The sequence below is a fragment of the Oncorhynchus mykiss genome, chromosome 6 (assembly GCF_013265735.2).
Source record: "Oncorhynchus mykiss isolate Arlee chromosome 6, USDA_OmykA_1.1, whole genome shotgun sequence".
In the NCBI taxonomy this organism is placed as follows: domain Eukaryota; kingdom Metazoa; phylum Chordata; class Actinopteri; order Salmoniformes; family Salmonidae; genus Oncorhynchus; species Oncorhynchus mykiss.
In genome coordinates, this window is record NC_048570.1 from 49,179,691 (window position 1) to 49,193,332 (window position 13,642).

A 13,642-nucleotide genomic window follows, 5' to 3' on the forward strand; every position below is an offset into this window, starting at 1 on the left:
GGGCATCTTTATTTTGGTGTTTTTCAGAGTTAGTAGAAATGCCTCTTTAGTGTTCTACGTTTTCATAACTGTGATCTTAATTGCCTACCGTCTGTAAGCTGTTAGTGTCTTAGCGACCGTTCCACAGGTGCATGTTCATTAATTAGTTATGGTTCATCACAAGCATGGGAAAGTGTTAAAACCCTTTACAATGAAGATCTGTGAAGGTAATTGGATTTTTACTAATTATCTTTGAAAGACAGGGTCCTGAAAAAGGGACGCTTTTTTATGCTGATTTTAGTTACAGGGGAGAGGAGGGGGATGAATAAGCCATTTGTAAACTGGGGATGATTAGGTGACCGTGATGGTGTGAGGGCCAGATTGGTAATTTAGCCAGGACACCAGGGTTAATAAATATTAATTTGGGGACAGGTCAAAAAGCATTAAACATATGGCAATTTAGCTAGCTAGCTTGCTGTTGCTAGATAATTTGTCCTGGGATAAAATCATTGGGTTGTTATTTGACCTGAAATCCACAAGTTCCTTTACTCAATTAATCCACGAATAAAAGGGTAAACTGAGTTTGTTTCTAGTAACCTCTCCTCCTTCAGGCTTCTTCTTCTTCTATGGACTTTATATGGCGGTTGGCAACCAACTTTAAGGTGAATTACCACCACCAACTGGACTGAAGTGTGGACCTCTGTTCATCTTTCAATCACCCATGTGGGTATATGCTCCTAAAAACCAATGAGGAGATGGGAGAGGAGCCAAGTTCTATTTTAGCGCTAAGCTACAAAGATTGTCGTTGATGCGTGCGAGTAGTGTGGGTGCAATGATTGAATAACCTGTATGTGTACATTTATTTTACAACGCTCACACACGCGACGCAGGTGGTGTGGTCAGCGCGTAAGGCTGTAATGTAACAAAATGTAGAAAAAGGGAAGGGGTCTGAATACTTGGACTCTATCCATGTAGTCTTCCGACTTCTGGGGGTCTACATCACACTCCTTATCTTCAATCAAAACTAACACATTCCTCTCTGAGATACCACCATAACAACCATTGTCTGATTAGAACAGATTCTAGAAAGAAGATCCACACTTTAGCTTATCCTATGAAACATTTTCAGTTGCTGCTGCCTTGAACCTCCTGATTGCTCTTTTTGAAGCGATGCTCTAATTCTACACATGGTGCATGTCTGTCTTTTTTTTGCACCGTGTTCCTATTGAGAGGAGATGCTCAGCGTGTTCATCCAGGTTGTGATCAAATGCTCTTTATTCTCATGGCGTCTATATGTTCCACCACGTGAACTGGCCTTTCATAAATGTCTGCTAAATGTACAACTTTTTGAGTTTTGTCTATTTTCTGAAGATGCATATAATTATAGCATTTTTATGGTATTCTGAACTAATCTGATCACAGGGCAAAAGAACTGAAGTTGTTTGCCGATACATTGTCTTACAGACATCAACCATAACTTAAGAGGTACTTAACGGTGTTCTACGGCTGGATAAATTGCTTTGCAATGACCCAGTGTCACAAATGACAGCTCCTATTGGTTGTGCAGCAATACCCTTGGATGTATTATAGCTGGGCACATTAGTCAACTAACGTTAGCTAGCCATGCTGCCTCATGCTAGTTGTGTTATACTCGGCTATTGTTTCATTGCTGGTAGCATGTTTTATCTATCTGTGATCATTGCTTTAGTGATTGATTAGATGGGTAGTCATGGATACAGCACACTATTGATTACAGCGAAAGACATGTGCCTCACCATGCAATAATTACTCCAAATGCATCTAATCTTTATTTATTATATACCTTTCAACGTCTATTGGAAATTGGAAAACTGATTTTCCTCCCTTCCTCTGGACAGTATTGCAGCCGATTGCTGCACATAGCCTCATCTATCTCGTAATAATTGCAGTAGTTATTGGGATCTTTGACACAAATGTAACACTTTAGACCGTCCCCTCGCCCATACCCGGGCGCGAACATCTGTTACACAAACATGAGATTCCAGCTCAACAAGTTCATATTAAAGCGAGAAATTAGCTTTGCGTAATGATTTGTTTTTAATTTTGCTTCCCCTCCCCCTAAACAAAATCATAGAGAACATTTTACATTTATTGATGACGTATGTCTTATCGTGAATTTATTTTATTTTCCGCGACGGAGGACTAGTAGTGGAAAAACGTACAAAGATATCGATGTCTAGCTGTTTAAACCAAGTATGTTTTTTTTGTAATTTGTGAGTTGAGAATTAGCTAGCTATCACCTAGAAGAGGTCAAGTACCATTTGTGCGCTACTGAATATGCATGACATTTTTCAATAGGAAAACGTCCAGTACGTAGTGCACTCGTCCTAAACAAAGTAATCTCTATAAACAATTAGGGAAGTCTACCAACCTTAGTGCACTCTGTTTGATACAGATTTTAGTTTTGGAAACAGAAAACTGTATGTAGATCAAATGTTTAATTGATTAGAAAATGTGCAGAATGTCGGCCAAAATCCATCTTGTTCCAGTTTCATCCACTGTGGCCAATGGGCTTCCTCACATCACCATATTTGGTAGTGAGTGGAAACGCCAACCTGATGCTTCACATTTATACATCCGGTGAAATTGGTATCCTTGTTCTATCTGTGAGATTATGGGTGTGTTCGTAAATTCACTCTGAAGTGCCAGAAGGCGTTTGTAAATTCAGAGCATAGTCAGATTGTCCAAATAAAATGTTTTTGGTCACATACACATGGTTAGCAGATGTTATTGCTAGTGTAGCGAAATGCGTATGCTTCTAGATCCGACAGTGCAGCAGTATCTAACAGGTAATATCTAAGAAATTCCACATCAACCTAATGTCTAACAATTCCACAACAAAACCTAATACACACAATCTAGTAAAGAAAATGGGATAAGAATATATAAACTATATGGATGAGCAGTGACAGAGCGGCTAAGATGCCATAGATAGTGTTGGATACAGTATATGCATATGACATAAGTAATGTGAGATATGTAAACATTCTTAAAGTGGCATTATTAAAGTGACTAGTGTTCCATTTATTAAAGTGGCCAATGATATCAAGTCTGTTGGTAGGCAGCCGCCCCTGTGCTAGTGATGGCTGTTTAACAATCTGATGGCCTTGAGATTGAAAAACAGCTTCTATCTCTCTGTCCCAGCTTTGATGCACCTGTACTGACCTCACCTTCTGGATGAAAGCGGGGTGAACAGGCTGTGGCTCAGTTGGTGGTTATTGTCCTTGATTATCTTTTTTGCCTTTCTGTGACATCGGGTGTTGTAGGTGTCCTGGAGGGCAGGTAGTATGCTCCCGGGGATGCGTTGTGCAGACCTCACCACCCTCTGGAGAGCCCTGCGGTTGTGTGCGGTACAGTTACAGTACCAGGCAGTGATACGGCATGACAGGATGCTCTCAATTGTGCACCTGTAAAATTTAGTGAGGGTTATCGGTGACGAGCCACATTTTTTCCAGCCTCCTGAGGTTGAAGAGGCGCTGTTGCGCCTTCTTCTCCACTCTGTCTGTGTGCATAGACCATTTCAGTTTGTCTGTGATATGTACACCGAGATGGCTGGTGTCCTACCTTCACCACCTGGGGGCAGCCTGTCAGGAAGTCCAGGACCCAGTTGCGCAGGGCGGGGTCGAGACCCAGGGACTCAAGCTTTATGGTGAGTTTAGAGGGTACTATGGTGTTGAATGCTGAGCTGTAGTCAATGAGCAGCACTCTTACATAGGTAGTCCGTTTGTAAATTCAGAGCATTTCGCTCTGGGAGTTTTCAGTGTGCACACTGAACAAGGAGTAGGGTGGATCTGAGCTTTCTGACCTCACAATGGCAGTCAAGTACCCAAGCTAACTGGGTAAAGTTAGCCTGCTAGCTACTTCTGTAAATAAATGAGAGAACACCCCAAGCTGACCATTTTCCTCACCCTAGCAGAGCTGGTTAGGCTGTTTAAATGTTATCTAGACTAGAGCGTTGGTAACTAACTGTGCTGCTGAAGTCTAATTAATTACGTTTTTTGCCGACGTTTACTGACACTGGTCATATTCAACAGGTGGTTTACGTTCGTAAATTCCTCAGTGCACACTCAGACAAGAGCGCTCTAATATCGAATAGACAGCCAGAGTGAATTTACGTTGACTACAACTTTCGGCCATTTTGGAGGCTGTCTCTAGTTCATATGACGCGTTCAAAACAACAGGGAGCTCGGTCCGTCTGAGCGTTCAAACAATTGGGAGCTCGGTCCGTCTGAGCGTTCAAACAATTGGGAACTCGGAAAAAAAACTAAATCCAACTGGGAAAATCGATTTGAACGTGCATTTTTCCGAGTTCCTAGTTATTTTGAATGCGGCATTAGTATTGCTCAATGCGCTAAGGACGGTATGTGACGTCATTATAGAACTCTTGTGAACGGCGGGGTCGACTATTCGATAGAGTACGGTACTTTCATAGTTACCACGTTATATTAGCGTGCGCTAAAGTTACCGTATAGCATACTGACTTTACATGTGTATCTAAACCAACCTGTTTATACGTTGTTTCCATCAAGGTAAACTCAAAAAACATGGCAGAAAGTGACTGGGATACCGTGACCATACTGAGGAAGAAGGGACCAACTGTCGCACAGTCGAAGTCGAAACAGGTAGCTAACGTTAGTGAGGTAGAGGCAGGCTTGGGCTAATGCGTTTGCGAACGTTAGCTGATTACTAGCGTAGTCTGGCTAGCCAGCGTCTGAACACGCGTGTTAGTGAACTGGGACCTTGGCTATCTTTTTGCTTAAACTATTTTCGTTTTTTTTCAGATCTTACTAGCTGTCTACCATGCTAGCTTATTTGCATTCGAACTTGTAATAAGTTGGCCAGAAATGGTTCCAAATGTACCTAGCTAGCTAGTAACGTTAGCTAACTAACGTTACTATTCTGTAGCTAGTTATGTTAACCAAATATGGTGGTGGTATTACTATTGACTTTCCCTTTAACGGTGTGTGTCTTGTAATGTGGCTAACGTTTAACAAGTTAAAATGTATGAACTTTCTACACAGTCAGGACACATTGACACAACAATGTGACACGTTACTGTCGTTTAGGCTGTTGCAGCAGCTCAAAGACGTGGAGAAGAACTTGATACTACTAAGAAATGTAAGAACTCCCATCAATTTGCTCCTGTCCTTTTATTATCTTTTGGTTTGGTAGGATGTTGTGCCATGTCTGTGGTTATTATTCAATGTTGAGAAGATGGATAGCTTGCTACACACACCATCTCAATAATGTCATCAAGGCCTTGAGTTTTTACATTTTTGTTCTTTACTGCCAACTAGATTTTCATGATTTTCCAATTATGAAATCATGGCAGTATTGAGCAAATGTTTGAATTGTGTACTGAAGGGGAGTAAACTTGCTCATATTTAAGCACAAACGCACACATTTGTCTGCAAATCAAGTTATTTAAATCTGCAAATACAGGTGGTTAAAGCTATTTTGTATATTCATATAGTGCCATTTTGTATGATATGTAACTAAAGGGGCTACCCATTGTCTTTCGACAACTAGGCGCAGCCTGCTGTAAAACTGTGATATAAGACAATGTCAATCTTGATTCTTGGGATCCACAGGGTGTGCTTTTCCAGCCTAGTTGTAACATTGATTAAACTCAAGTGCTTTATGATTAGTTGAGTCAAGTGTGTCTACTGGGCTGAAACAAAAGCCTGCAGACCATGTGGGTCCCCAGGATCAGGAATGAAGAACAGAGGGTGGTCCTTTTTGTTTCAGTCTTGTATCTTAAAATACATTTAAGATAGTCACAATAATTAATCTTGTTGTTGAATTTATGTTAGCTTATTACCCGGAGTTTCCCAAACTTGGTCCTCTGGACCCCAATGGAGGCACATTTTGTTTTTTGCCTTAACACGACGCAGATGATTCGAATTATCAAAGCTGGGTGATTAGTTTATTATTTCAATCTGTGTAGTGCTAGGGGGAAAAAAACAATGTACACCCCTTGGTCTCGAGCACTGAGTTTGTGAAACCTTGCTATTACCTTTCTCTCCCTCTCTCAGGGGCTGCAGGACAAAACAAACAGCACGTGATCACCAAGAATACAGCAAAGCTTGACAGAGAGACTGAAGAGCTTCAACACCAAAGAGTATCTCTGGAGGTGGGCAAGGTCATCCAACAAGGCCGGCAAAATCAGGGCCTGACGCAGAAAGACCTGGCCACTGTAAGTACACTCTCCCAAATGTGGATAAAGAGTTTAAAAAATAGGAACTCAGTTCATTTTCACTGAGGGTTGTTTATTGAAGTGTCTTTACCTTGGCTTAGCAGGGCTTGGATCAAATAAATGTTTGTTTTTTTACCAGTCATGGATATGTTGTTGGTCTTATTTTATTTTTAGAAAATCAATGAAAAACCACAGATAATTGGAGACTACGAATCTGGAAAGGCTATCCCCAATAACCAAGTCATGGGAAAGATTGAAAGAGCAATTGGTGAGTTTTATTTGCAGGTCTTTTTTCTGTCATAGCTTCATATCACCCTTCTTGCGCCATAGGCCTGTTTGACACCATTATTGGGTTATTTTTGTACTAACTAGTCTGATTACAATCGTATTTTATTATCAGTATCACTAATGGAACAATAAAGCCCAGGTGTTTGGAGGTGGTGTCAACAAAAATCTGAGTGATTTTCCTCCATGTTATCCATAGGACTGAAGTTGCGTGGGAAGGACATTGGGAAACCCTTGGAGGCAGTCCCAAAGAAAAAGTGAAGACAATGCCTTGAAGCAGCTTAGCCTACAGTACTACCACCACAGCTGACAGCCTTGTCAATTCTCTGGAGCGCTAGCACATCTTAACCAGTTTATTTAATTAACTTGGGCTGCTACTTTCTTTTACTGCCCTGATTCCAGTAATGAATGTCAAGCTTGTGGGACCTGATTTAAACAATATTGCATAACTAAATTCAAATTTATTGTGGTTTTGTTTTGCATCTGGCTTTCAGCAAACCACAAGAAGAGAATTGATTTTACTGAATGGTTTTAATGTCTTCAAAACTATATTCTATACTCCCTGAGGTCTGTCTCCATGCTTGTTCTGTGGTCATTCCCTTTCAACTAGACATGGATAAGTTTGGCATTTTGGCTAAAATGTTTTAATGTAGTGTATGCTTTTCAAACATTTATGCAAGAATGCTGCTTTCATGGGCTGATATCTCCTGAAAAAGTGATTTATTCAATCTCAAGGGCCTAAAAGGTTAAACTAAATAATAAAATATGGTATATGGAACCATTGTGTCTTAATCAATCATTCTACTTCGATAGATTTTTGGACACAATGTTGCCATATACAGCTTCTGTCTTTGGTACTGCTTGTCTACCAGATGCACATTTGTTTTGTCATGTTTTTTTTGCTGGATGTGTAGCCTGCATTTTCCGTACTATATGCACATGTGCTTTGCACGGTTGCAGAATGGTTTGCAACATGGAGAAGATCATTTTCGCCCTGGTCGACCAAAGCAAATGATTATAACAGATTAAAGTTATTCTCCTATTGACCTACTGGTTACATAGGCTGGGTGAGATACTAACAGACTGGTGTGCATTACAACAATTCATTACTGAACAAAAATAAACATAACATGGAAAAAATGTAAGATTTGACTGAGTTACACTTCATATGAGGAAATCGGTCAATTGAAGTAAATTCATTAAGCTCTAATCTAGACATTTCACATGACTGGAACTACAGCATCAGTTGTTCACATACCTTTAATAAAATAAGTAGTGATGTGGAACAGTATCTGTATCTCAGTATCTGGTGGGACCACCATTTGCCTCATGCAGCACGACACATCTTTGCATACTGTAGATTGTGGTCTGTGGAACATTATCCCACTCTTCAATGGCTGTGTGGAGTTGCAGGAATTGGAACACACTCGTACACATCAATCCAGAGCATCCCAAACAAGCTCAATGGGTTACATTTCTGGAGAGTATGCAGACCATGGAAGAACTGGGACGTTTTCAGCTTCCAGAAATTGTGTACAGATCCTTGCGCCATGGGGCCATGCATTATAATGCTGAAACATGAGGTGATGGCACGACAATGGGCCTCAGGATCTCATCACGGTGTATCTGCGCATTCAATTGCCATCGATAAAAGGCAATTGCGTTTGCTGTCCGTAGTTTATGCCTGCTCATACCATAACCCCACAGCCGCCATGAGGCATTTTGTTCACATTGACAACAGCAAACCGCTCTCATACAACGTGGTCTGCGGGTGTAAAGCCGGTTGGACGTACTGCCACACTCTAAAACAACGTTGGAGGTGGCTTATGGTAGAGATTAACATTACATTCTCTGGCAACAGGTCTGGTGGACATTCCTGCAGTCAGCATGCTAATTGCACACTCCATCAACTTCAGCCATCTAACAGGGATGTAAACAAATTTGTGCACAACATTTGAGAGAGATACTATTGTTGTGCGTATTGGAATGTTTCCAATATATTTTATTTCAGCTCATGAAACATGTGACCAACACTTCAAATGTGTTTATATTTTTGTTCAGTATAGTTTTCTTGTCTGTCTCAATCTCTAGCAACATCAATACATTTAACTGGTTTTCATATAGAGTAGGGATTTCAATTCACTTGCTTGCCCTGCACGATGGCATGCTAAATTACACAAGTCCTTCAGCCGGTGTCTTCTTGTCTCTAACTACAATAGTCATAATTTTGGCCTCTATGGTGACTCTTCCCCATAGGGAACTTTTATGAACTTCTGTTTGTACCACCGCACGGTAATACAACGTACGAGTTTAAATATTGAACTCGTGGTACGCACGGCAGCCTAGTGCTGGATCCCAAATTTAGCGTTGCGGACTGCTCCATTGACAATGAATGACTTCCGCCGGAACGCAGAGTTTGACACTTCTGGTGAAACTTAAGCGTTGACTTAACTCTGGCAGCAGCGACAAATACATCTCGGCTCAGTCATGTCTGATGAATTTGTGCTGTAAAACCTGCGCCAATATTGCAAATCACTACGGAATCGCACTGAACAAACCCAGTTGATAGACGTATATGTATTTTTTTTTTAAGGAAGCTGGATCGCTAACAATGACTGTTACGTTAGCAACAAGCTAGCTAACGTTATCTATATCCACAAGTACGTGTAGTCGTCAACGTTTTACACGATTGGGTGTCACAACAGTATGGTTGGTGACGGTGTCATTTACTAGCTACTGCCAACAAAAAAATCTAGCTAGCTAGCTAACGTTAGCTAGCTGCTTAATCTGTCGCGCAACCCGAACCGTTTTCTTCGAGAACTACGACAACGCTACCCCAGCTCTGCCCATCCAGGCAGTCAGTGTTAACAAAACAAGAGATTGGAGCGATGACGGCAACATCATGTCTGAGAGATATCCTTTAGTCGAGAAAGCCCTATCGGAGGGCTATGCTCGGTTTAGGTTCAAGGACACGTCGCTGCTAATTTGGCAACAGCAGCAAATGGAGCTGGAACAGGGACCACCGAGTAACTACCTCAGTCGGAGTCAAAGTACGTGGTACAGTCAGTATGGAAACCAGGCAGTCGTGGTACGGGACAAACGAACTGTCACAGTGGATCCAATTGCTGACGCTGGAAGTTCCAGAATATGTTTGATTATGTGACAGTTATAGTGACACATACATTTATCCATATGCCCTACGCTTCCATATTTGTAAACTGTTTGTGCAAAAATATATGGTGCAGACTGAAGTTGATTATTTGTGTCCTGAAAGACGTCTGCCAGAAACATGTCATGACCATTCACTGGCCGACTATGTGGTGGTCAAAGTAAGCCTGTGCATGTACATTGGGGTATGGCAGTGTTAGCTAAACATGTCTTTCTACCCCTGAACAAGGCAGTTAACTCACTGTTCCTAGGCCGTCATTGAAAATAAGAATTTGACTTGCCTAGTTAAATGTAAAAAAATAAATGATCATTTATAGCATTTTTGCATTTCAATGCAGTATTGTCAATATATGCGCTTGTCTCTCACAAACACTTGTAACAAGACAATTGTTGCAACAGCAAGTGGAGGTTGATTATGTGCATTGTCCTGTGAAATAGAAGTCTGCACTTTCAATTCAATTTCTGTCTGTTTACATACCACAAACCTTTAACATAGCTAATGCCCCTGCCAGCTTTAACAGCTGTGATGTGGATAGTATACAAAAACTCCAGTAGCTCACAATTGTATGTTTGTAGTTTATTAATTAAAACAAACTCAGAAAATAAGGGATCCCATGTAAATAATTACATCAAATATTCACTTTGTTTGCCCTGCATCCCCATATAATTTCACCCTTAAAACAACATGAATCTTACATTTCTCAAAGACATGTCTACAGAAGTTACTATACTGTGCTACAAAATATTTAAGAAAGTTGCAGCAGGAGGGTATGCAAATACATACAATTGTTTTGAAATAAAAATTACCTATGACCAAGAACTGAAAGGAACAAATCAGTGAAGATGGTGAAAACCCTTTAGAAAGTATTCAAACCCCTACTTTTGCCACATTTTGTTGTTATAAAGGGGTATTCAAATTAATATAATTTTCTGTCAACGATCTACACATGTCAAAGTGGATTTTTTGTAAAAAATCAGTAAAGAAATCAAACTCTTGATTAGGTAAATATTCAACCCCTGAGTCATGTTATACTGAACAAAAATAAAACGCAACATATGTCTAAACCTGTTTTCGCTTCATCATGGGGTATTGTGTGTAGATTAGAGGAAAAAATAATATTTAATCAATTTTAGAATATGGCTAACGTAACAAAATGTGGAAAAAGTAAAGTGGTTTGAATACTTCCCGAAGGCACGGTAACATGGTCAGTTCCAATACCATAATGCTCTGGCTCCAATGGGACTCTGGAAACATGGCTCTCGGTCAAGATACCCCCCATGGCTATCCAACTTGATGGAGTCTCCATTCACTGCGCAGACAGGACAGTGGAGTCAAGGAAATCGAGGAGGGAGGGGTTTGCCTCTACATCAACTGGTGTGTTAACTCCAGTGCAATGGAAGTGCCGACCCACTATTCACTCGTCTTGGAATACCTGATGGTCAAATGCCAACCCTTCTACCTCCCGAGGGAGTTTTCAGCTGTTATTGTGACTGTTGTATACATTCCACCCCAGGACAAGAAAAATAACAAGCTGGCACTTAACGAACTGTACAAGGCTATATAAACAAGCAAGAACCTACATCGAGGCTGCTTTTCTGGTTGCCGGCGATTTTAATTCCCAGACGCGTGATGCCCAACTTCCATCAACACGTCTCCAACGCCACAAGTGGCGATAAAGTCCAAGATCACTTATTCTACCAGCAAGCAAGCATACAAGCCCCTCATTTGGTAAATGACTCCGTAGTCCTGCTTCCTGTTTACAAGCAGAAACTCAAACAGGAAGTATCTGTGACTCGCTCTATTGAGAAATGGTCACCAGAATCAGAGATGCTACAGGACTCCTTTGCCACCACTGATTGGAATATGTTGAGACTCCACCGATAACATTGAAGAGTTAACACACCTCCGTCATTGGCTTTTTTGAAAATGCATCGGCAACGTCCCCACTGTGAGGGTTCGCTGCTTCCCCAATCAAAAGCTCTGGATTAATACAGAGATTGACACTAAACTAGAGGACAGGGCTACCGCACACTGAGCTAATGTAGACAACCCTGTCTATGGCTGAGGACAGGAATAAGTACAAGAAGTCCCGCTATGATCTGGATCATTGGAGGAGTCATCAAACAAGAAAATGGACAATATAGGAATAATGTGGAATCATATTACATAGACCAGAAACCGTCTCAAAGATTAGGGTGAGGGACAAATACCAAACAACTCGATGGCGGAGAGAGGGGACAAGAGAAGTTAATAGGAGGGGAGGCCACAGATGAATCCCTGTTTCAACTGTACCGAGCAGACAGTGTGTATTGCGGTGTGTGGGCGAGCGGTTTGCTGATGTCACCGTTCTTCCATGGCCTACACTCAGAAATGTCACCCATTGAGCATGTTTGGGATGCTCTGGATCGACGTGTTCGACAGCGTGTTCCAGTTTCTGCCAATATCCATTAACTTCGCACAGCCATTGAAGAGGAGTGGGACAACATTCCACAGGCCACAATCAGCAGCCTGATCAACTCTATGCGAAGGACATGTCGTGCTGCATGAGGCAAATGGTCACACCAGATACTGACTGTTTTTCTGATCCACGCTCTTACCTTTTAAAAATAAAAAGTATCTGTGACCAACAGATGCATATCTGTATTCCCAGTCATGTGAAATCCATAGATTAGGGCATAATGAATTTATTTCAATAGACTGATACCTTTATAGGAACTAACTAGGTAAAATCTTTGAAATTGTTGCATGTTACATTTTTATATTTTTGTTCAGTGTCACCTTTGGCAGTGATTACAGCTGAGATTTTCCTGGGTAAGTCTATTAGCTTTGGACACCTGGATTGTACAATATTTGTTAATTCTTTTTAAAATTCTTCAAACTCTGTCAAGTTACTTGTTGATCATTGCTAGACAGCAATTCAAGTTTTGCAATAGATTTAAGACATTTTAAATCTAAACTGTAACTAGAACTTTCAATGTCGTCTTCGTAAGCAACTCCAGAGTATATTTGGTCTTGTGTTTTAAGTTATCCTGCTGAAATGTGAATGTCTCCCAGTGTTGGAAAGCAGACTGAAACCAGGTTTTCCTCTAAGATTTTGCCTGCACTTAGCTCTATTCAGTGTCTTTTTAGCCGAAAAAAACTCCTTAGTCCTTGCCGATGACAAGCATACCCAAAACATGATGCAGCCACCACCATGCTTGATAGTGATACTCAGTGAGTGATGTGTTGTTGAATTTGCCCCAAATTATGTGCAGTTTTACTTTAGTGTTTTATTGAAAACAGGATGCATGTTTGAGTATTTTTATTCTGTACAGGCTTCCTTTTTTTCACTGTCATTCAGGTTAGTATTGTAGAGAAACTACAATGTTGTTGATTCATCCTCAGTTTTCTCCTATCACAACCATTAAACGGTGTAACTGTTTTAAAGTCACCATTGGCCTCATGGTGAAATCCCTGAGCGGTTTCCTTCCTCTCTGGCAACTGACTTTTGAAGTACGCCCGTAACTTTGTAGTGACTGGGTGTATTGATACACCATGCAGTGTAATTACCGTATTAATTCACCATGCTCAAAAGGGATATTCAGTGTCTGCTTCTTCCAATAAGTGCCATTCTTTGTGAGGCATTGGAAAGACTAGGGAGGTTTTGTGTCTGAATCTGTGTTTGAAATTTACTGAGGGACATTTGTGTGGGCTACAGAGATGAGGTAGTCATTCAAAAATCTTGTTAAGCACATTTTTACTCCTGAACTGATTTAGGCTTCCCATAACAAAATGGATTGAATACTTATTGACTCAAGACATTTCAGTTTTCATTTAATTAATTTGTAAAAACATAATTAAACATTAACATTATGGGGTATTGTGTGTAGACCAGTGACAATCTCAATTTAATCCATTTTAATTTCAGGCTGTAACGCAAAATGTGGAAAAAGTCAAGGGGTGTGAATACTTTCTGAAGGCACTGTATATACTTG

At 40.7% G+C, this 13,642-nt stretch overlaps 2 protein-coding genes across 4 annotated transcripts; both read left to right on the forward strand.

Annotated features, from left to right (window-relative positions):
* The first annotated feature begins 3,600 nt into the window (after positions 1–3,600).
* On the forward strand, positions 3,601–7,644 carry edf1 (endothelial differentiation-related factor 1). Of its 3 annotated transcripts, none has more exons than XM_021604927.2 (6): positions 3,601–3,667; positions 4,548–4,640; positions 5,085–5,136; positions 6,054–6,214; positions 6,389–6,482; positions 6,699–7,644. In XM_021604927.2, the coding sequence occupies exons 1-6, from the start codon at positions 3,665–3,667 to the stop codon at positions 6,758–6,760; spliced, it is 465 nt and encodes a 154-aa protein (XP_021460602.1). In that variant the 5' UTR covers positions 3,601–3,664; the 3' UTR covers positions 6,761–7,644.
* Positions 7,645–8,484: 840 nt separating this feature from the next.
* On the forward strand, positions 8,485–10,117 carry LOC118964897 (putative uncharacterized protein BRD3OS). Its single transcript, XM_036980343.1, has one exon. The coding sequence runs from the start codon at positions 9,402–9,404 to the stop codon at positions 9,660–9,662; it is 261 nt and encodes an 86-aa protein (XP_036836238.1). The 5' UTR covers positions 8,485–9,401; the 3' UTR covers positions 9,663–10,117.
* Positions 10,118–13,642: the final 3,525 nt, after the last annotated feature.

Coding starts and splice junctions, on each gene's coding strand:
- edf1 (XM_021604927.2), top strand. Junction 4,641..5,084: donor CACAGTCGAAGTCGAAACAG/GTAGCTAACGTT, acceptor ACTGTCGTTTAG/GCTGTTGCAGCAGCTCAAAG. Junction 6,483..6,698: donor AAAGATTGAAAGAGCAATTG/GTGAGTTTTATT, acceptor TGTTATCCATAG/GACTGAAGTTGCGTGGGAAG.
- LOC118964897 (XM_036980343.1), top strand. CDS start 9,402: ATGTCTGAGAGATATCCTTTAGTCGAGAAAGCCCTATCGGAGGGCTAT.